Below are 22724 nucleotides of genomic sequence, written 5' to 3'. Positions count from 1 at the left end.
GAGCAAATACCAGATCCTCATTTCTCATAGAGTAAAGCAGGTACTATAGATTTTCAATGGATATTTAGCAATATCTTCCATTTCTTATGTTTAGATACATTAGAATTGTTTCTGGTCGGCAATGGATCTTATTTGACATCTATTCCTTTGAAAAAGAAAGGTATTGCTTGGTGGACAGATAAAAATGTGAAATTCAGAAATCCCCCTGGAGGAGACATCCCCCTAGAAGAACGATTCAAAGGTAAAATATTACTAATGGGTCTTTAAAACATAATGTAAACTTAGGATTTTTAATAAAGTACCTAAAATTTTCTATCTTTAGAATCTTAAGGAAGTTTATGCTTTTTAAAAAACAACTACTTTTCTTATCTTCATATACGGTAAAGTAAAATATGTAGTCTGTTCTAATGTACTGAAATTCTAAAGGAAATATGTACTTTTAACTGAATTTATCTGGTTTTTCTTAGAAGCATTTTAGCCATAATCTTTTAAAACTGCAACAATGTTTCTTTTAAACCCCAATTTATTATAATTATAAATCCAAATTTATTTTTATTTCTATGCCTCTTTAATTTCACAGTGTAATGTTTTTTACCATTATATCTTTGCATTAAATAATCTGCCTTTTGGTATATACTCTAAATAGCCTGTTTTCAGTATTCTCTTAATTGAGATATCAATCAAATCTATGTAATTATGTTACATCGTTTCACAAAGAATTGGTTTTTCTCTAGATTTGAAGACTTAGAAAATAAATATATTTATACCTTTGAAAATGAGAAAAATATTCAGATTGTGTATTGCATATGTTTCTTTTATTAGAGTGTGAATTTTCAGTGAAACTCTTAACATAACTGAATATTTTGTCTCCCCCATTCCCACACCTCCTATTTAAGGTACAACAAAACCAGTAAACTGGGTTAAACCAGTATACATGCTGGATTCTGACCAAGATAATAACGGGTTCATAAATGAGGATTTTATTGTTTGGATGCGTACTGCAGCATTACCTACTTTTCGTAAATTATATCGTCTAATAGAGCGAAAAAGTGATTTACATCCAACATTACCTGCTGGACAATACTATTTGAATATCACATACAGTATCCTTTTTTGGCATGTGCCCAGATTTATAGAATTCAAAGAGTGTAGTCCAACCTTATCTAAGTTATGTGGTATGCTACTTTGTGTTTTAGTTTTGATCTCTGCATTTTTTATAAAGTGTATTCATATATATAAGAAAGTATCTTTTAATTTATACCTTCCAGAAATGTCTTAAATTTTTATATACTGTGTACTACGGTTCAAGCATCTTGTTTGGAAAAATTATGTAAGATATAAGTGCTAGATTTACCAGTAAGCTAGATATTTTTACAAAGGAGATTGTGACTGAGCTGAATGCAAAGGCTGATGAGTATACCTAACACTGAATAAGTGTTGGTGGTACTGGGCTGTTTTAATATGTATTTTTACATATTACAAATTAGCAGGTATGTTAATTCATATCAACGTAATTGTTTCTAATTATTGCTCTGTTCATAGTACCAAAACATTTTTATCATTAGCTGGATTGTGCCACATTAATAATTTAGATGTACTTTTCAGTGCTATTAAATATCATTTCTTTCCTTCTGACTGTATGTCAACATTGTACTAAGTACTTTCCATGCATTACTTCAAGCTTTATGAGGTAGTTATCATCCCCATGTCATAGATAAGGATACAGGAACATAGAGCATTTAAGTACCGTATTTTGTGTGTATAATGCATCCTTTTTTGTCCAAATCTGTGAGGGAAAAATAACGATGCGCATTATACATGGGTAGTACTAATTCCGTAAATATGTAAATGTTTTAAATTATTTTATGTATGCTTGTGAGTTAAAAGTGTAACTCTAGAAATCAATAATGATATCTATATGCAAAATAATACCCTGGAATAGGATAATCGGTTTTGTTGAACTTACGATGAACTTGTAACAACAAAGAGTTCTTGGCCTTCTATGGTAGGTAAATATCGTAAATTTGTTACCAGTACATAATATTTCTTGTACCTTGTATCTGTTCTTGTATTTTGTATTATTTGTTACATAAAATTTCTTGTACCATAATATGTTAAAAAAATAAATGCTAAAATTTCTTTATAATACAAAAACAAGTACCTAAGTGTAAACAAATAAACATTTGAATTAAAAAATTATAACGAAAGATTTTTCCTGAAAGTTTGGGCCAAAAATGTGGTGCGCATTATGCATGGCAAAATACGGTCACTTACCCGAGTTTACATAGGAAATAAGTAGAAGGGTTGGGGCTCATGGTCAAGCTCTTGACTCCAAAGGCCATGATTTTTATCATCAACCACCACTATAGGCTGCATCCCTAGCTAGTTTAAATCAATCCATATCAGCCTAGATGCAGCCTTTCCTAAGACGGAAATATTGGACACTACCTTTTATTCTAAACAAAGTCCTTACATGATTAATATCTAGCACATTCTTGTATATCTCATGAATGAAAAGTTTCTCAAATATTAGCCTTTAAATGTTTGCTGATGTTCGCACTTTTGATTTTTCATAATCCAAATTAGCCATAAGTGTATAGTTTTGGTTTTATATTGGAGTAGTAGTAAATGATTAAATTATTAGGTTTGTGCAGAAGTAATTGCAGTTTTTGCAATTATTTTTAACCTTTTAAACCGTAATTACTTTTGCACCAACCTAATAATAGACTTCATTTCAGAGTAATGGTCTTTTTGGATCCTTAGTCTCTTGATTTTGCACCGCAGTACACCACTGAATATGACCTGATAGAGACAGCCTGAAAGTGATCAACTTATTGACACTCAGCCCACATAAGAGTAGTTTTGGACAGACAGACCCAGTTTAGGTGCGGGTAGAATGAACATTATCCTGAGGCTATCGCTAAAGTAGACTGCAGCTGTGTCACAGTATCCAAAACTGAAGCCTAGAGTACAATAAAGGAAAGTCATCGGAACACTCAGGAATTCTTCGTTGACAGACAGTTTGCAACCCAGGCATTGAGAGAACTGTCAGGAGACTGTAGAATATCTTGAAGATTGATAAGATGGGAGTATGGGCCTGCAAAGCATCAAGGGTTAATTATCAAAATTAGTTATAAGGTGGGAACTAGATATTAGAATTAGGGAAGAAACTCATTTTTTAGGTTTGTGATACAGAGAGACTAGCATGGATGATTTGAGACTGTGTCCCCCAGAGTATGTTAGTTAGAGCTCTTGTCATCATTCCTACCTCAATCAGTGTAAGTGGATTTAAGAAACTAGTAGAGCTGAGCCTGCCATTTGGAGAGTTGCAGTATCCCAGAGAAACAGATGGGACCTAACACTTGATTCAAAAGATGCTTTGGGAAAGGTTGTAAACCTTTCACAGAAGAACTTAGTTCTGTCTTCTTTTCAGGTCTAACTATTGCTAAAATCCTAGACCTGGTCCATGTAGATACGGTATTTCCCCGAAAATAAGACATAGCTTGACCATCAGCTCTAATGCGTCTTTTGGAACAAAAATTAATATAAGACCCAGTCTTATATACTATAATATAAGACCGGGAATAATAATATAATATAATATAATATAATATAATATAATATAATATAATATAATATAATATAAAATAACATAATATAATATATAATATAAAATGTAATATAATACAGTATATAATACCGGCTCTTATATAAGACCCGGTGTTATATTAATTTTTGCTCCAAAAGATACATTAGAGCTGATGGTCCGGCTAGGTCTTATTTTCGGAGAAACACAGTAGCTCATCCAATATACTGGTGTCCCATTTCTTAAATCTCTTTAACAATCCACCCTTCACCTCTGTTTTAGCCATCACCTCTCTGTCACACCATGAGTTTTATCATTATTGCAAATCAGCAAGTTAAAACTTTTTTTACCCTGTACTCTGAGTCCTCTCATATTTAAATAACTAGACTTTTGCTACACATGCTCTTTGAATTCACAAAGATCTCTAATCCCTTCATTCTTTCATTGTTTCCTGGTCTGTCAACCTTCTCTTCCTCTCTGGATTTCACTGCTGTTCATTTGAAATATTTTTTCTTATTTTATTTCTTTGTGGCTTTTTGCCCCTCGTGTATTGAGAGCAAAAGTACCTGAGAAACAACATAACCGTTAGATTTGATTATTTCTGTTTGCAAACTATATTGCCTTTTACTACTAACATTTAATTTGCTAAATCAGTTCTTCAAGATAATAATTATATAATGATTTTGATTCAGAACATATATGAGTAAGGTGCCTGTGTATCATAGAATTATACCAATGAATTAAATGTCAATTAAATGCAATTACAAGCAATTAAATGCCAACTTTTTAAGTTGTATTTTAAAAATCAAGTAACTAGACATGGAAAAGTCTTCCTATACACTCTTCAGATTACCCTGTCCATTCTTTTGATGGAAGAAAACGGATGATCTTAAGCACTATTTCATGGATGGGAGGAAAAAATCCATTTTTGGGGATTGCTTACATCGCTATTGGATCCATCTCCTTCCTTCTGGGAGTTGTACTGCTAGTAATTAATCATAAATATAGAAACAGTAGTAATACCGCTGACATTACCATTTAATTTTATATTCTGAAAACAAAATTACTGCATGTGCATCAAGGCCAGTCCTATTCAACCTAGCTTTTGAATGCCGATGTCTGGTTAGTATATTTTTTGAAGTTGGCACATAACTTTTTATTTAAAGAACAGTCTTTGTCCTTGCTTATTCCTTATGGATGAGTTATGAATATATATGACGGGTATAAAACAAACTAGCTATATTGATCATATCAGCACTGTAACTGCTGAAGTGGCATTCTAATGTTTGCTTTTTGTTGAGGTAGGCCATATGATGCATAGAGCCTCTTTCATGTGAAGTGTGTCTACTGCTTAAATGTTTATGCTGTGTTGATAATATTATATTGACATATGTGCTATATATGTGTGCCTATTGTGTGAAGAAAGGGTTTACAAGATGTATGAATATAATGACTTGTTAACGTTTCAGGATTCAGACTTACAAAAAGATGAAGAAAGACCAAATCTAAATAAAACACTTCATCATTTTCGTGTGTCGTGTGTAAAGGCTTCAAGTACCATCTTTGGTGAGGTGGCTCATGTATTCAGTTTCTCCAGTACAGGTCTTTGTGAAGCTTAGTTTTGATTTCAAAGGACATGCTTACCTTGTCTAACATAGGGATTAATGCTCATGTTTGAAGAGGTCAACTAGGTCTCAGGAGAATTTAAAATTCCTCTTTCTGTTTAAGATGTTGTAGTTAAGAACCCCAACTCACTTGGTATGTTTTTACATGTGATCACTTCCCTTGAAGCTTACACTTCATAAGGGATGAAAGAACATAGGTGAGATGGGAAAACTTCTTGGCAGATCTTGAGCTTCTCCTTCAGCTGTAAACCAGATGTAAATGTTCATAGGAGACTGTTTTCATTCTTGTGATATTTAACATTCAGAAATTTGCTTCAGCATTGGAAATACCTCAAGCTGTTTTTGTTTTTCAGGTAAGTGTTTTGGTTTAAGTCCTAATACGACATTGCAGAAAGTTTGGAAAATAGTACCTTCATTTTCTCTATATTCAATGTTTGCATATAGGTCAAATATGGATGTGTATACACACCTTCTCTTTCGTTAAGGCACCAATTGTTTTGGTTGAATTTCCTAAGACATACTTTAAAAAGTTCTTTAAATTTCCTAATTAAATTCTGGAGATTTTGGAGTATGTACATGATGAATTATAATATATATGGTTGAAGCTATTTTATTTTCTATTAACTGGAATTATTTAATTAGTAAAAGCTAAGAAATTTCATTGAAATAGTAAGATAGTTTTAAAATAAATTGATAAAACTAACTTACGGAATAGAGAATTATTCATCCAGGAGGAGAATCAAAGGAATATTATTTGTTTATTGGTTAGTAAGTTTATTTGTAACCTTGATTACAGTAAAATAACTTTCTGTTAGTATGTTCTGTATTAATAAAAACAAACAAAATTAATTTTGCTATGTTCAAGTGTCTTACTTAAATAGCAGTGCCCCCGATGTTGTTGCTAATGTTTAATGCTAAATTTTAACTCAGGGTGAGTGAGTCAAAGTTTTAACATTTCCATGCATAGATTTGATTGCCGGGTGTGTGTCATATATATATATATAAATGACTACAATAGCATTAACTGCAAGATTTATCTATATTACTGAGTAACATCTGTTCTTACCAGGAAGTGGTCAAATTGTCACCTGGGTTATAGGCAGATGGGCTATGTTTCCTATTAAATCAAGGGAAATGTCTGGTAAACAGAAAATGAAGAAGTGGTAGAGAGGCAAGAATGATAAAAATAATGAAGTAGACAGGGCACAGAGGAAATGAAAAGCCAAACTAGGAAAGAGGAGCTGCTGAGAGGTAGGGTTAATGTATGCTGTTTGTTCACCTATCTTCATGGAAACACTGCCTTAGAATTATAGGATGGTGCTTTGTTGGTTAATATGCAAAGTTTTGTTCTTCATGAACATGGTGATTTTAATTGGAAGGTGCAAAGAGTAAGTGCTGTTTCAAGAAGAATTTTGATGCATGTGTTTGTTGTAGAGTTTGGATGATCTAGTACAGTGTTTTAGAGCCTCATTTTAGCCCATACCCCATTCAGTAAACATAAAAATCTCATTTCTCCTAATGTCATTTGAAATTTCAAAATAAATGTGTCTAAAATCAAATTAGACCATAGTGATCTTATTTGCTTTTATGTATCTGTAATATTTATCAAAGGAAAATGTACACAGTTAAAAAAAAATTTAAAGGCCTTGTGATGAACAATAGTGGTCCTTGTCCCAACTTTCTTTACCTGCCAGAGAATCATTTTGACTCCAAAAGTTGCTTTTGGTATTTATCTTAATGTGTCTAAATGATATGTTTATTCTATTACTTGATTTAACAGTTCTAGCTGCTATTGTCTTGATAATGTCGTCAGATAATTCAGCTCTCTAACACGCATACCTCCCCTTCTCCCATTATAGTCATATACTATTTACCAAAAGCATTAGCTATTGTTTAATTATGACTGTAAAAATATTGTATACTGCCAAGCAAAGCAGTGCACCATGATTACATTTTGCCTAATTTTATTTTTCCTGGAATTAATAATCCCCAGATTTTTAACACTTAACATAACTTTCTGGAAACATGTCTTAACATTTTTGCCAACTTCTTTGTCAGTTTCACCATGTTCTTATCACTAGTTTTGAAGGGTGTTTGTCCCCAAATATCAGATTATCTAATTCACTGTTGTTACTGTAGAGAGCTCTCTTCTGAATTTGTCTTTCGTGCCAATCTGTATTGCTCTTTCTCTTGTCTGGCCTCACAGCTATTATTCCATGACCTCCTGCTTTTTCCTAGTTTACTGTGTTGTTTACTGTAGCACTTCCTCAGACACTTAAATCTTCCTGAGAAGTGGTATATGGGAAGCACATTTTCTGAGTTCTTACATGTCTAAAATGTTCTTACTCCCCTCGCATTTCATTGATGGTTGGACTGCATATACAATTTTAAGCTAAAAATATTTTTCTCTCAGAGTTTTGAAGGCATGACTCCACTCTTCTAGCTTTCATTGTTGCATTTAAGAAATTTAATCCTATCCTAGTCAGACATTGGACTTTCTAGACTGATGCTTAGTTTTCTGCTCTTTTTCTCCAGTTGTTTTGATGCTGTTGTTTCTGTTCTTTCTAGATTTCTTCATTTTGATTTTTGAACATTACCTTTCCATTGAATTTTTTATATATTTAAAAATACTTAATTTTTTTAGACTTCCTTTATTTCTGTTGTTTCTAAAACATGTTAATGTTAGTTCAAAAATAAAATATTTTTCTAAGGATATATGTAAATGCATATACATTTTTGTTTTTCCTTCCTACTCTGTTTACACTGAGTTTTGTTGCGATTTTTGTTTAGTTGTTTTTTCTCTTGTTCATGTAGGCAACTTTCCTTGTACATCTGGCTAGTCTCAACAATCTGTCGTATACGAATGGACCCCAAAGACTAAATGAAAGCTCTTTTTTTTGTGGGCAGTGCTTGACGAGTGATAGTATACAGTGCAACTCATAAATGCCACTCAGTGAATTACGTGTTTCCGTTCATGATGAAGAGCTTAGACAAGTACTAAATAGTTGGTGGGTCAGCAGCTGTAGGTGGACTGAATTTTGAGAAACACTGCATTGGGAATGATTGTCAGGGAGCCACTCATTCGATCGGAGGGTCTGTTTATGACTGCTATCGCTCGCTTCTCCCTTGTTCTCCACCTCACCTTCGGTTTTCCATTTCGCACATACTTCCCTTTACCTGTCCCTCTGCATATCCTTGGCATCTAGTTGTCTCCCATTACTTTCTCCAGATAAAAGTTCTCTTGTCTTCTACCTGTGGGAGATAGTGATGGAGGTGAGAGATCGTATTTGTTTGGTTGAGAGGGGTAAGTCAGGGGCTGTATGATTTTCAGCTAGCCATTTTCAGGCCTGTACCTTTCAGGCCTGACTACATTCTTTGCTGTAACTTGTACATCCAAATCTGAGCTTCTCAGGGTTGTGGGACCAATCAGCATGCTTCTCACAGGTATCCCCTTTGCAGTCCCTTTAGATTGCAGTTCCCTCTGTCCTGCTCAGTCATATCCCAACTGCTTTCTGTTTTCCAGAAATCTGTTAAAATCCCTTTTCTGTTTCTATCTCCTCTCTACTTCCCATCCTTTGGGGCTCATATCTTTAAAAAAAAAAAAAAGTGTATTAGATGATCATACAATTAACTTTATTTTTTTGTCTTATAGTGTACAGTTCTGTGAGTTTTAAGACGTATCTAGATTTGTGTAACCATCATAGGATACAGAGCAGTAGCATCAACCCCCAAAACTCCCTTAGACTGTCCCTTTATACTCTTTGTCCTACCCGTAACCCTAGGCAACCATTGATCTACTTTCTGTCCCCATAGTTTTGTCTTCTAAAATGTCATGAATGGAATCATACCATATGTAACCTTTTAAAACTGGCTTCTTTCACTTTTAGATTCATCTAAAAGTCTATTCATACCTCATACCCTTTCAATTTCTTTCATTTTATTGGAGTGAGAGGGAAAAGAGACTCTTGGGGCCAATTTACTATCTTAAACCAGAAACACCTTTTGGTGATTTTATAACACTCCAAAATCTTAAAAGGTAAACTTGTTATGTACTTTAAGTGATAGTAATGGGAACTTCTCTGTTTGTATGTCACAAGCTTTTTTGTCCACGGTAATGTGGAAGAAGATTGAATTTACCGTACTTGTAACTGGCAAGACTGATACACCACTTTGTTTCAAGGACCAGAAATGCAGAAAAAATAGCCTCACAAATACATGTCAAATTGCAGTTGTTGAATCTGTGGTCTAAAATAATCCCTGGGGTGTGTTGTCTTTCGTTTTCACAACAAAGCTTGTAAAAGAGTAGTTTGTATGTTACTGTCATCTGCACGTTCTGCCAGGCTTTAACCCCATGATTGCACTGTACTCTGTTCACTGTCATCTGTGTCCAAAAGATTCAGTGGGAAGAGTGGGGGTTTTAGAAGCAGGCTGACCTGGCGATTTCATATAGATATAAACTGTATCTTCAGATTAATCTAAACCATTTGCTTTACCATTTCCTAGTCAGTAAAAGGGGGATTTTAATACCCACTTGACACATTTTGTTTTGAGGAATAAGGGGTGTGATAGGTAACAAGCATTTAGCACACAGTATGGAAAAATGGCACAGTGAACAATTCCCATGCCTTTTTGTCAAATCAAATGAACTCTCCCTTACTTTGAACTTTTTGCTTCATTTGATATATTGGCATTTTTCCTTTCCTCTTTATCCTTAGCATATGGCTTCTGTGTGTATAACTCTCCTGATTTTCTTTCTATAATACTTACCTGTTTCTTAGTCTCCTTTATGTATCCTTCAGTTATACTCACCATATAAAATGTTGGGAATTCTTTGAGATAATATTCTGGGCCCTTTTCTCACTTTATAAATACTCTCCAAGCAATCTTAAATTCTCACCATTTCTACTGTCATTGATTTTATTACCTTTTCTTGTGCCTTTACATCTCTCCTGAGCTCTAGGTTGTTCACTATAGATTTTGTCTTGGACTGTCCTTGAATTTCCCAAGCTTAATAAGGCCAAAACAGGAATCATCTCATACTAGCCTGGTGTTTCTCTTATATTCCTCAATATAGTGAATGGTATCACTGACCACCTTATGAATTAAGCCATAAACCTTGCTTTCCTCTCCAATTTCTCAATCCAATAAATCACTACAGTCTGTTGATTTTTGAAGGTACTTCCTTATAGTTGGCTCTAATCCATCCCCTTACCTACATCCCTTTATCTATATCTCTTTGTGGCTGATTTGTTTCAGGTTTTCTTTCTTCCTTGGGTTATTATGAAAGCCTTCTCATGGGCTCTGTCCCTAGTAACTCATGTCCAATCCAGCATTCACTTCTACCAGAATGATCTTGAAATAGAGTTCTGATCTTGACAGTTTGCCATTTAAACCTTTAAATGGCTGTAAGGCACTTTCAGAATAAAATTTAATATCATCATTAAAGTCTTACTCTTGCTGTCCACTGTTGCCTCACACTCACACTCCATTTTTCCTGCCAACCAAACTTTACAATTCCCTAAGACATTTGTTCCCCCTCTCTTCACCTCTTCATATGCTATACATTCTGCATGGATATTTCTTCTGTTGATCTATTTCTCCTTAACCAACTTTTCCTTCCATAATAATAGCTAACATTTATTGGATCATATTATTTAATCTTCACAGCCACCCAATGATGAAGGATACTATTATCTTCATTTTACAGATAAACTGAGGTATAAATAGACTGAAACTGCCTTTAGTCCTGTGAGGTGACAGATTTAGGAGCTGACTTCCCAGTTCTTAACTACAATAATATTTTTTTTCTCTTTTCACTCCATCTAGGCCTCTGTTTTATAGTTCCTGCAAGTAGATCATGCTTAATTCTAAATCCAGGTTATTAATCAGTTTCTTGCACTGTCTGGAATGCCTTTTAATTTCTATTCCATTCTAATTTTACTGGACCTTGTAAAAATCCAGTGTTTTCAAAACTTTCCTAATGACCATTATCTTTGTTGAATTTCCCAAAGCAACTTTTGCTATATCAGTTACCAGAGATTCATTTATGTCTGCATCATAATTTACTCTTATGTGTATATCATCTTAATTAGATTATATGTTCCAGAAGGTCAGAGATTTAAAAAGATTTCCCCTGAGCATATTGCTAAGTGTTACATTCATAGTAGGTAGTCACTAAGTTGTTCAACAATGAGTGAACTCATTTTTTTATGAAAGTTTTTTCACACATAAGGATTTTAGAGCCAGAGATAAAGATCATTAGTCCAACCCCTTTAAAGATGAAAAGACTGAGGCTTGCAATTAGATAAATTATTTAATAATAAAATAATTCAGCAATTGATTGACAACCAAGTGTTTCCTGATGCCTAACTATGTAATAATCAAAATAGGGAAGTATATTGAAATGCCACTTTCATCTAACTAGCAGTTTTTACACATTAAACTTAACATGAAGCTTTTCTATATTGTTTTTGTAAAACTGGAAGTGGGTTAAGCATGGTTCCAGAATTAAAATACACACATCCCAAGCACACAAAACTCTATTCTGGGGCGGCTGGATGGCTCAGTTGGTTAGAGCGTGAGCTCTCAACAAGGTTGCCAGTTCAATTCCTGCATAGGATGGTGGGCTGCACCCCCCTGCAACTAAAGATTGAGAACGGCAACTGGACTTGGAGATGAGCTGCGCCCTCCACAACTGGCCCTGGAGAAACACACTGTTCCCCAATACTCCCCAATAATAATAATAATAAACCTTCCGGTTTTCGTCTGCTTTTTATTTATGGATGCTATAGACAGGATCAAAGTAAAGGTTGACATCTTGTTTTTTAAAGGAGAAGAAAGGTTGAGTAACTTTGTGATTGGATAACTTTGCATCAGTAATTGTGAAATAGTTCCGCTGAGTACTTTTATATCTGATTACCATAAACCTAGCTTATTGACAAGACTCAAGCTAACCATTACCTACCTCATATCTAAATGTACTGCCAGTTCTGTTGTAATCAAGAAACCTCTGAAGGAAGTATTTTTTCAAATGAAGAGCCATTGCTAATAATTTTTCTAATATTACAAAGGAACCTCATACTGATGTTTTGGAAAGGAACCTATTTTGAGAATAACTATCCTAAATGCATCCTGCTTCAGAGGATGCATTTACAAATCTGGTAACAAATTTCAAGTGTGCCTGAGAAGATCCAGTAAAGTTTGATGGGCACCCAGGCAAATTCAGCCTTTTTTTTTTTCCTGTCAGGACAATCATAATTTGTAGAGCAAGAACAAGGAGACAATGAGTGAGGAAACTTGGGACTGAAAAAATGTTTGAAAAGAGTACAATGAATATTAAAGAATTTTTGAATTTTTATACTTAATAAAATAAGTCCATTTTTTTTTTCAACATATATGCTATTCACCTAACCAAATACCTACTACATGCCAATTACTATTCTAGGTGCTGGGGATTTAGCAGTGAACAAAATAGTTTTAAGCAGTCATTAAATTCTTAAAAGTATCACTGTTGTGTGCAAGATAAACTGAATAGAAGAGTAGAAGCAGGGAAACCAGATAAGGCTTTTTCAGTAATGCAAGCAAGAGATGATGGCTTGGCTTGGAGTGGTGGTAGCAGTGTAGACAATGAGATGTGATCAGATTCACATTATATTTTGAAGGCGTAGCCAAGATTTTGGGGCTTGAAGAAAATTGCAGAGGAGAACTCTTAGAAATAGTGGAAAGAATTCCATTTTGGTTGTTAAGTTTGAGATGTTCATTAGACATCTAAGTGAAGATATCTGGAGTTAAAGGGAAAGGTCAGGGTGGAGAGTTGTCAGCACACAAATGGTGTTTCGTGGCATTGGATAAAATCACAAAATGGATAAATGTAGAACAAAAGGCGGTGTTCTGAAATGTAGAGATTGAGAGGATGAGGATCCAGGAAAGAAAACTATAAGTAGCAGCTGCTGAAATAGAACCATCTAGAGTAGTATATGGAAGCCACCTTAAGATGATGTTTCAAAGTACAGCGGACGTGTTATACTGTATTGCATTTATGGTTTATTTCCAAATAAAAAATTAGAAGTATATTTTGAGGGAGTGATCAAGCATGTTAAGTGTTGCCCATAGATGGAAAAGATGAAAATTGAGAGTGACAGTTTATTTGGCAACATAGAAGCCATTGGTGATTCTAACGAGCAGTAAAACCTGCCCAAAATGGGATTTTAAAAAAATTAGAAAAGGAAGGGAAGTATAAGAAATCTTTTATTTTGAAGAAGAGAAATGGAATAGTAACTGAAATCAAAGGTTTGTTTGTTTAATTTGGGTATGTGTGTATATGTTGATGGAATGATCCAGTAAAGAAAGGAAATTACACCATGACATGCAAATAAGGATCTGCATCTACTTTAGGATCTATGAGTATTTTATGGGAGTCTTTGGGTTTTTTTGGACAGCCATATGTGTTCTAGATCTATCACCCAAAACTCATACACCACTAATTCACCTGTTAACAGTTTACCCCATTTAAGCAGTTCTCGGAGATTGGTAAGAAAATCAAATCTCTGTTCTTGAGAAGTTTACAATCTACTTGGCTAAATGGAAAAAATATAAGAGAGCACATACAATTTAACAAGTTCAAATTATAGATAGTCCACTTTTTAAAAATCTGTATGCTCCAGACATTGGTGCCTGGTAATTGTTCTCAAGGATTTGATTACAGTACATAATACCAAGGGGAAAATAAACGTAGTCCTCAGTTCCAATCCAGGGACCAGGTGAATTGGGTTATTTATAAACCTTGGTGAAGAAGAGAACTTGAACTGGGGACAAGTAACTTGGTGCGTCTAACCCTAAGGATGAGAAGAAATAATTTTAGTATTACTAATTTTTATTTACACATTTCACCTATGCTGAACCCATATGCCATCAGCTTTCATTTTAAATGACTGGAATAATTAGAAGTTTGTAAAAATGGGAAAAGATCTTTAGGGTAGATAGGTTTACATGTATACACAGTTGGGAATGGGCACAGAGATTAAAAACACTTGTAGCATTACATAAGCAAGATTGATGCAAGGTACACTGACAGCCTATCTGTATAATTGCTATGCCTAGCAACTCGTCATGGAAAATGTCCTGCTGGACCTGAGACAGCTGGACTTAAGATTTGCCATCCCATTTCATGTCCCCAATTAAAAATTTCCCCTCTTTTCAGCCTTTTCCCAGACACAAACTTGAAAACAGCTTCCACAATTTCAGGACACTGGAAGAGCTGCTTGTATGGGGAGTTCAGCATCCAAAGGTACAGGATAAAAATTGGTATCCCGACGTAGCTCTTTACAGCATTTTCTCAGCACAAGGAATAATAATGCCCTACCAGTTTCTTCGGTGGAGAAAAATGGTATCCGTGTAAGAGGAGATAGCTTTTTGTTTTGTATATTTCAGCCAGTTTCACAGCTTCTAGTTTGGCCAACCCATCAGCCTCTAAACAATGCTTTAAAGATTGCTTAGTTTTATGCCTTCTCATTCAAAATACAGACTGATTTTCTAGGATAGCCTGTCCTCACATTAATTTTATCTAAGCTAGGTAAAAGAGTACTTAATACGTCACTCCCACCTCTCTGGTCTCAAAAGTCGTTCGTTCCCACCCCAGCCTTAGCCGCCGGAATGACATCCGACTGGTCAGGCACTCAAGGGCCGTGAGGGCCGGCCGCCTAGAGCGGCCACATCCGCACTGCCGCTCTCGCTTGTCTTTCGCTCTCTATGGTTAGAGCAGTTCCCTCCTCCTCCCGGAAATATTGAGATCACTGACGCTCGCGCAATGCCAGAAGGTAGTTCCGGTTCCGGCGTGGCGATTTTCGTTCTCCGGTGATCAGTTGTCGCGGTTGGTGGGCAGTAACTGAGTCAATATGCTGCGGAATCTGCTGGTGAGGCCCTTCTCAGCTTTGCAGTGTTGATGTGGGGCGGGAGCGTTGGGAGCGGAGGCTAAGGGGCCGCGGCCAACCGAAAAGCCGAGCTAAGAGGGAAGAAGGGAGGAAGAGGGCGGCTTCTTAAGTCACCTTGCTCTGTGTCCTTTTCTACTGACTTTACTTTCCCTTTCCCCTCTCTCTAGGCTGTACTTGGTGGAGGTAGGGAGTAAAGAGGCTGGGAAGGTGACCAGAGGATTGTCGGGTAGACAAGCCTTGGTTTTGTTCGTCTCCACTCCTAACTATGAGGGTCATTGATGAGTTAGTTCAGTAGCTGTCATGTGAGTAAAACCCTGGTCCAGGTGGAATGTGCCCCTGTACTGAAAGGGTTTAAGTTTCTGTGGTTCTGAGCTTTTTGAGCATCAGAAGGCAGTTTAAAAATTAAAATTTGAATTTTGAGTGGGACTTGAGGAGCAGTCATGGCGGAAGTGTAGTTAGTGTTGATTCCTTCGGGCGGTTATGCAGTGACCTTCACACCTCCACTGAGCATGTGAAATATTTTCCTAAAATTTTGAAAAGAGAAGAAAAATGTAACACTGATTATTTTCCTTTTGTAATTACTCAATAAGGCTTTCCTTAGTTTCTTGGTATATCATTTATTTTATAAAGTGGAGCACTTCACCTGATAATGTTTATTTCATTATTTAATTCAATTGGATATACGAGTATAATGCAAGTCTCTTTTTAAAAAGATTTGCACATTAGCGTTTAAGGAAAAATCTAAAGAGGGAAGCATTTTAGTTAAGTAGGAATCATGCAAGTTTATTTGTTATCGAGTAATAGATGTTTAATAATATGGTAGGATGTTAAATGAAAACCTGAGCTTAGTGTATTTTGTAACCATTTTTATTTTTGTAATACCTGTATGTCAATATGTTTTCCTCAAAGATTATATAATGGTACTGGTTTCAATTTAGGTAAAGATCCTGGTGGTTGTTTTTTTGTTTTGCTCAGAATCAGCATGAATTGCTTCTTGAATGTGCTTTTTGGAGACTGCAGAATATAATACAAAGAGCAGTGGATGACCAACATATTGGAAAACCTGGATGTTAGTTTATAACTTTATTACTGACAAATTGGATGTTTTAACTCAGTTTCCATCTTTTATAATTTTGAAGATTGAACATGGTTGGTTTTGAAGGTTTCTTTAAGCCATAAGTCTATTTAATATGTATGGATTTTTCCATTTCAGGCTCTTCGCCAGGTTACCCAGAGGACCATAAGTACTGCTTCACGCAGGCAGATTGAAAATAAAGTTCCAGAGAAACAAAAGCTATTCCAGGTACTGAAATATTTCATAAGAGATTGTTACTTGCAATGATAGGATTATCAAAAGGTAGAGATAAAAATTAAATAAATCTGGAGATGTCTGATTATTAGTGATCCTATTGTATTAGGAAAAAATAATAAGAAACTGCCCATTGACAGCTAACTGGGCATTTGCTATATCCAGGAGGCCCTTAAGAAAGCAGAATAAATGAGGGCTAAGGTGTATAGATAGGTCCATGACACTTTCTTTGGATGGTTTACTTTCTTTGGACATACTCTTTGGAGTAGTTGCATAGGAATAGACAAATAGACCAAAGAAAGGGCCCAGAAACAGAAATGGCCCAGAAATACATACATACATACATACATACATATATATACACACACACACATACATATATGTATATATGTATATATAATATATATGTTAAAGGTGTTATTTCACATCAGTGGAAAAAAAATACAATAAATTGGTATTAGAAGAATTGGCTGACTATTTTAAAGAAAGTAAAGTTAGATCCCTTCTATATTGTATATAAAAGATAAATTGTAACTATAAATGTTTCTCAAAAAATTAGAAGAAAACGTAGGAGATATTTCTTTCCCCTCACCCCAGTTTTGTTGAGATATGATTCACAAATAAAAATTGTATGTATTAAAGATTATACCTGTTTTTTTTTAAGGTGTACAATCTGATGTGTAATGTATCTGTGAATGATTATCACAGTCAAGTTATTAACACATCCATCACCTCACATAGTTACTTTTTTGTGTGGCTGTTGTAAAAGCACTTGAGATCTACTCTCTTAGCAAATTTCAAGTTTACAGTACAGTATTAACTACTGTAATCACAGGAGAATATTTCTTATAATCTTAGATATGGGGGAGACTTCCTGAGGAAGTTTTTATAAAGCCTACAAGCTGTAAAGGAGAAAAATTGCAAGGTTTGGTGACATAAAAATTTTAAATGCAGTTATGGTTACAGAGACAAGCAAATAGCAAATTTTAAAAATATAGCAAATGTCAATCTCAGTATACAAAGAGCTCCTACAAATCAATAAAAAATGCAAATTAAAATTATAAGTTAATATTTTTTCCCTATTGTTAAAATTTTAGAAAGATTTAAAATAGGTAATGTTAGCCAAGTGAGGTACATAGGAACATTCATATATGATACTTTCATAACATTCTAGGTAGTAGTATAATTGGTACAGAAGTTTTAGAGGATATTTGCAAGTTTCATTAAAAACAAATCACATATTCTGTCATCTAGGACTCCGATTTTTAAGAATCTTTCCTATAGAAATAGTAGCATAAGTATTTAAAAATAGGAAAGAGGCTATTCATTTTGTAATTTCAATATCAAAATACCCCAATAACTTAAATAACCATTAATAGAGGACTGACTAACTAGATTATGATGTTTTTGCACAGTGGAGTGCTAGTAGATATTAAAAAGAACAAGGTAGGTTTAAATGGGCTAACAGAAAATGGTTTTAAAGATAGCTTTGAGTGAAAAAAATATATGGCAGACCATTATATAGCATAGTCTCATTTTGTATGTTAAACACAAATGTATATAAATTAGAAGATAGGACAATATAAGCATTAATAAAGCTTTAAGGCTATATACCATGCTGTTAATAGTGGTTTCTTTATGAGCAGCGACTTAGTGGGACAGAGTAGTTTACCTTTATAAGTAATTAGGTTATCAATGATTTTTAAAATTTTATTGTGATCTCTGGTTGTTTGCAAATAAAATTTCAAGTAATTAAAAAGATTGGATCATTAATACTACGTAGAAATAAAATAGCAATATTTAACAGGTATATTAAATATCTAATTTATGCCAGGTACTGGACTAGGTGTAATTCAGGGTTATAAACCAAAACATCCTTTCCATTTTCTAAAGAAAAAAAATCGTCCCTGTGAGTAAATCTAAAGTGTGATGATTACTAATATTTTTAATAATTAAGTTGATTAACTTAATGAGTATATTTTTATAGCTTTAAAATTTATAATTTATATGTTCCTTGGGAACATCTTTATTGGATCTCACATTAACTTTAAAAGAAGGAATGTTGACTTTAGAAGTTCTTATTTTAAAAGTAGTAGTAGTATTAGTAGTAATAAAAAATCAGGAAAATTGTAGTTCTTTTTAATTTTTTTATTTAAAATATTTTAATTCCAGGGGTTTAAGGAGCCACTTAATGAAATGGATTAGTCTTTTGAACTTAGTTTGAAATAAATGACGTGTATTATTATTTTTTTTAACCTAGGAGGATAATGGAATTCCAGTGCATCTAAAAGGTGGGGTAGCTGATGCCCTCCTGTATAGAGCTACCATGTTTCTTACAGTTGGCGGTAAGATATTTGGAATGCTTGGTTTATAGAAAAGTAATAGTAAGGATAACTAACAATTTCATTGCCTTTATTATACCAGTATTTTTTTTAATATTAATGTTTTAAATTTATTGGGGTGACATTCATTAATAAGATTATGTATGTTTCAAGTGTACAATTCTGTAATAATGTCATCTGTATATTGCATGGTGTTATGCCAGTATTTTAATACAGGCAGCCTGTCCCCAGAATCTGAGATCTTACTGCTTTGCATATAAGGATTCAAGAGGGTGATTGATACATATTGTGTAAGAGCATTTTAGTGTCTTTAAAAAAACAAACCAATAAAGTTTGATGATTATCTCGTGATAGAAGTGGCTTTCCATTGAGCTACTGGTGGCCCCGCAGGCATTTGGAGGAACCAAAGATAACCACTCTACCCCCATCTCCTATAACTGGCTTTTTAACATGTTGACTGCAATGCATAATAAAAACACATTTTTATTATGACAGAAACAAAACCTATACAGATCAATACTATTACTATACACAAAATGCTTTGACATTTTTTCTGTGGATTGGGCAGGTCCATTGGTCAGTATTAGCAATGGAATACACAAATTGGTATACTAGGAGCAAAGTTAGGAATTTGAATGATTGCTCTCTGGGGAAGGAAGGGAAGCTATCAGAGTGATTACTGTGTGCTCATCCGATTGATAGAATGCCACATACTATAGATTTCTGTCACCCTTGTATTAAGTCTGTCATATGTCTTCATTTTAAGATGAAGAAATTATGTTAATTACCCAAGGTAATACTGCTTCTGTGTGGAAAAGCTGGTATTTAAACCCTAATGATAAAGCCCCCCACACATGCCAACGTGCCTTTTTAGGTGTGAATTGAATACAGTGAAGAGGCTTTTATGGATAAAGACAATAACCAGATAGTGACACTTGGGCTTTTGTAAGATAAAGTCCTAAATACTTTTTGGCCTGATGTGTCTGTTTCTTAGATATTCTGGTAATTAGTTTAAAATTTCCAGTTATTAGCTATTCTTATATTAAATTTGATTATTTTAAAATTATGTCACTCTTCCTTGATTTTATTGATAACACACTTTGGGAAGGCTTGCATATTTTGATTTCTTTATTGGCTTTTGAATCATAGCGTTTCTCAGGCAATCTTAGGTTAGTATGGAAATAATCTTTATATATGTTCTTAATCTTATTTAAAACTTTTACATGTTATTAAGTTGACAAATACATTATAGTGCTACATCTAACACTTTCTATAGAAGTTAATTAATATTGAAACTAGGCTAAATGTATTTATATATATTTTAAATTTTGCCAGTACCTATCAACATACTTTTTAATATTTCCATAAAAGTATTCTTATTGCCAGTCTTTATCTTACAACTTTTAGCTGGAATATAAGGTTTATACATTTAAATCTTAGAATTTCTTGTAAGTTCTTTTATTTCTTTTTATTTTTTAGGAACAGCATATGCCATATATCAACTGGCTATGGCTTCACTTCCCAAGAAGCAGGATTGACTTCAGTTCATCCTCCCAGCAATTAGCTGGTTCAATTTCATTCAGTTCTCTGTGGACCAGTAAGCTGATAAATAAGAGTTCTTCTTTGGGGATCAATATTTATTGACTTGTACTAACTGCCACCAATAAAGCAGTCTGTACCATGCTTTGTCTTATTTTATCACTGTAGCATATATATACCAATAATTTAGCTTTTGGTCAGTCTTACAAATTTTAGGTAAGGATCAAAAATGACTCTTTTCTGTAAGGCTGTATAAAGTACCGTTGTGACGTTATTTTAGCAAAGTGTTATTTTTAGCATCTGGGCATATTGCAAATTATTATACAGCTTTAATTGGTCTTCAGCTTTAATTGAGCTTGACCCTTGAAGATCCCTCCCCCCACTATACTATATCTTGGGATCTGCTAAAACCTGAGGTTAGTGGAAGCAGGTTGGTTTTGGCTCATGGGGTTTAAGTTTGTTTTTTTTACTCTCCCTCTTAGCTATGTGAGTGTACATTTAAATATTGGATGTATTCCACAGTTTAGAATTAGGCTTTAGTAGAGTAGCTGTAAAATAATGGAGTATTCTTTTTTTCACACTCAGAATGGGTTTCTATTGTGTTACTTTAATCCATAACATAAAGTATAACTTTCCTTAAATACTTAGTTCATTTCTAAAAGTTATCTTCCGGGGGGGACTTAAAGAGTTAGACTTTGTCATCTGTATAAGGTATACATTTGTAACACTAGGTGATGATTAGAGTCTGGGTGCATCAGATCTAGGGGAAATCTATGAGTAACGTTTTTATAAACTCTAATTTCTGGATAATATTGAGTAAAGTGGTATATATATTTTTTAATTGAGTCAAATCTGAAAGAGCCAAGCTAAGCCTTTTCCTATTAAGACATTGAGGCTGGGTACAAATCCATCTCAAAAGAGCTAATAGAGATTTTTCAGCCTTAACTCTTGAAGGCTGGAAATGGTCTTGGTAGCCGTATTATAAAATCTGCCACTAAATTTATGAATGTGCCAAACCTCTGACAGGATCTTATTAATAACATCAGCAGAGAACACTGCTTTTGGAGGGAGTGAAATACCATTACACATTCCTAAATGCTGAAAAAGTTCTTAAGGTGGTCTGGAATCTAGTTCAATTCTGTGATTCAGAGCTAAACAGCAACCTCTATAATATTTTGAAGTGCTTTTATGCCATGGTTTGAGAGGGACTGTTGTGTAGTAAAAAGGAAAAAACAGCTCGATGTCCTCTACAGCCTTCATGTGCTGATATTATGAGAGGTACTTTACTATTTCTGGTGCAACCTAGTGAGGCAATTTATAAAACATTTTTTTCATGCCAAAATGTTCTGTTTGGGGTATGTTAACATGGCAAGTTTGGATAAAGCAAAAATAGGTTAAATGCTTAAGATACTTAAAGGTTTTTTGCTAAGATTAAATATTGCCTAAAATTCTGCATTGCAAGCAGGGGTGGAGATAGGGAGGTGGGTGAGGAGCAAGGTAGCAGGAGACAATTTGCTGAATAGAATCCTGTGAAAGTGTCTGCTTCACTTAGCTTTAGTAAGAGAGAGATTACTATAGATGGATTTCAAAGGCTAACCAAAAGTCCATAGAACAGAGTCCTTAAGAAATACTTATTGAAAATGTGCCCTTCAGGAAACAAAATAACCATCATTCCAATCTCCTTTTTATCTTTACCATACAACAGTATCCTTTTAAGAGTAGTAGTATCTGTTACTAAATAGAAATTTCATATTGATGTTATCTCAATATAAACACCGTGGGAGATATATTTAAGTAAAATTTTACTATAGTTAGTACTGCGCACAAAATTACACTTGTATTCTGTAGCTCTTCTAGATGAAGTTAAACGGTATTTATAGATGAGAAAGCTAAAGCTTGGAGAGGGCATGCACTTTACCCAAAGCTACAAATAAATGGCAGCACAAGATTTGAAATCCAGTTTTATCTGATTCTTAAAGTTCATGTTCTTTCTAGTATATTTCATCTTACCAGGTGTTTAATTAAATATCGACTGGCATAGCTTCAGTATACTGTTAATAGCAGTGTGTGAAAATCTGAATACCCTACAGACTTCTATCTCTTGTACATCAAGCTTAAAAGAGTGATGAGCACAATCCTCAGTTCCATTATTCAGTTTCACATTGATCTCTATACATAATTTGTAATCTAGCTGCCTATGTAACATTTATCTCTTCCACTTTCTGTTGGAAATCCAGGCTCTGCACTCTGATCCCTGACCATAGAGCTCTGCTGCTGCTTGGTGCATGCAGAGTCATTCTTGACATCCTGGGAAAGCTCAGATTCTGCTGGAACCTTTGACATTCTTCCCTTTGCTCCCAGTATTCCCCATACTCATCTGCAAGAGTTTCATCC

The 22724-nt window shown here is 34.4% G+C and overlaps 2 protein-coding genes across 2 annotated transcripts in view; both read left to right on the top strand.

Annotated features, from left to right (window-relative positions):
- The window catches only part of TMEM30A (transmembrane protein 30A), a 33230-nt gene extending 28117 nt beyond the window's left edge, over window positions 1–5113 (top strand). The window contains exons 5-7 of the mRNA XM_019729606.2: window positions 95–241; window positions 897–1103; window positions 4435–5113. Coding sequence (XP_019585165.1) covers window positions 95–241; window positions 897–1103; window positions 4435–4628 — 548 coding nt within the window. The 3' untranslated portion in view covers window positions 4629–5113. The remainder of the gene's footprint in view (window positions 1–94; window positions 242–896; window positions 1104–4434) is intronic.
- A 9853-nt stretch (window positions 5114–14966) lies between these two features.
- On the top strand, window positions 14967–20474 carry COX7A2 (cytochrome c oxidase subunit 7A2). Its single transcript, XM_019729607.2, has 4 exons — window positions 14967–15122; window positions 16354–16443; window positions 18710–18794; window positions 20271–20474. The coding sequence occupies exons 1-4, from the start codon at window positions 15105–15107 to the stop codon at window positions 20327–20329; spliced, it is 252 nt and encodes an 83-aa protein (XP_019585166.1). The 5' UTR covers window positions 14967–15104; the 3' UTR covers window positions 20330–20474.
- Window positions 20475–22724: the final 2250 nt, after the last annotated feature.

Source organism: Rhinolophus sinicus, linkage group LG05, assembly GCF_036562045.2.
Source record: "Rhinolophus sinicus isolate RSC01 linkage group LG05, ASM3656204v1, whole genome shotgun sequence".
In the NCBI taxonomy this organism is placed as follows: Eukaryota; Metazoa; Chordata; class Mammalia; order Chiroptera; family Rhinolophidae; genus Rhinolophus; species Rhinolophus sinicus.
This window is presented reverse-complemented; position numbering and strand designations above follow the sequence as displayed.

Coding starts and splice junctions, on each gene's coding strand:
- COX7A2 (XM_019729607.2), top strand. Junction 16,444..18,709: donor AGAAACAAAAGCTATTCCAG/GTACTGAAATAT, acceptor TTTTTAACCTAG/GAGGATAATGGAATTCCAGT. Junction 18,795..20,270: donor CATGTTTCTTACAGTTGGCG/GTAAGATATTTG, acceptor TTTATTTTTTAG/GAACAGCATATGCCATATAT.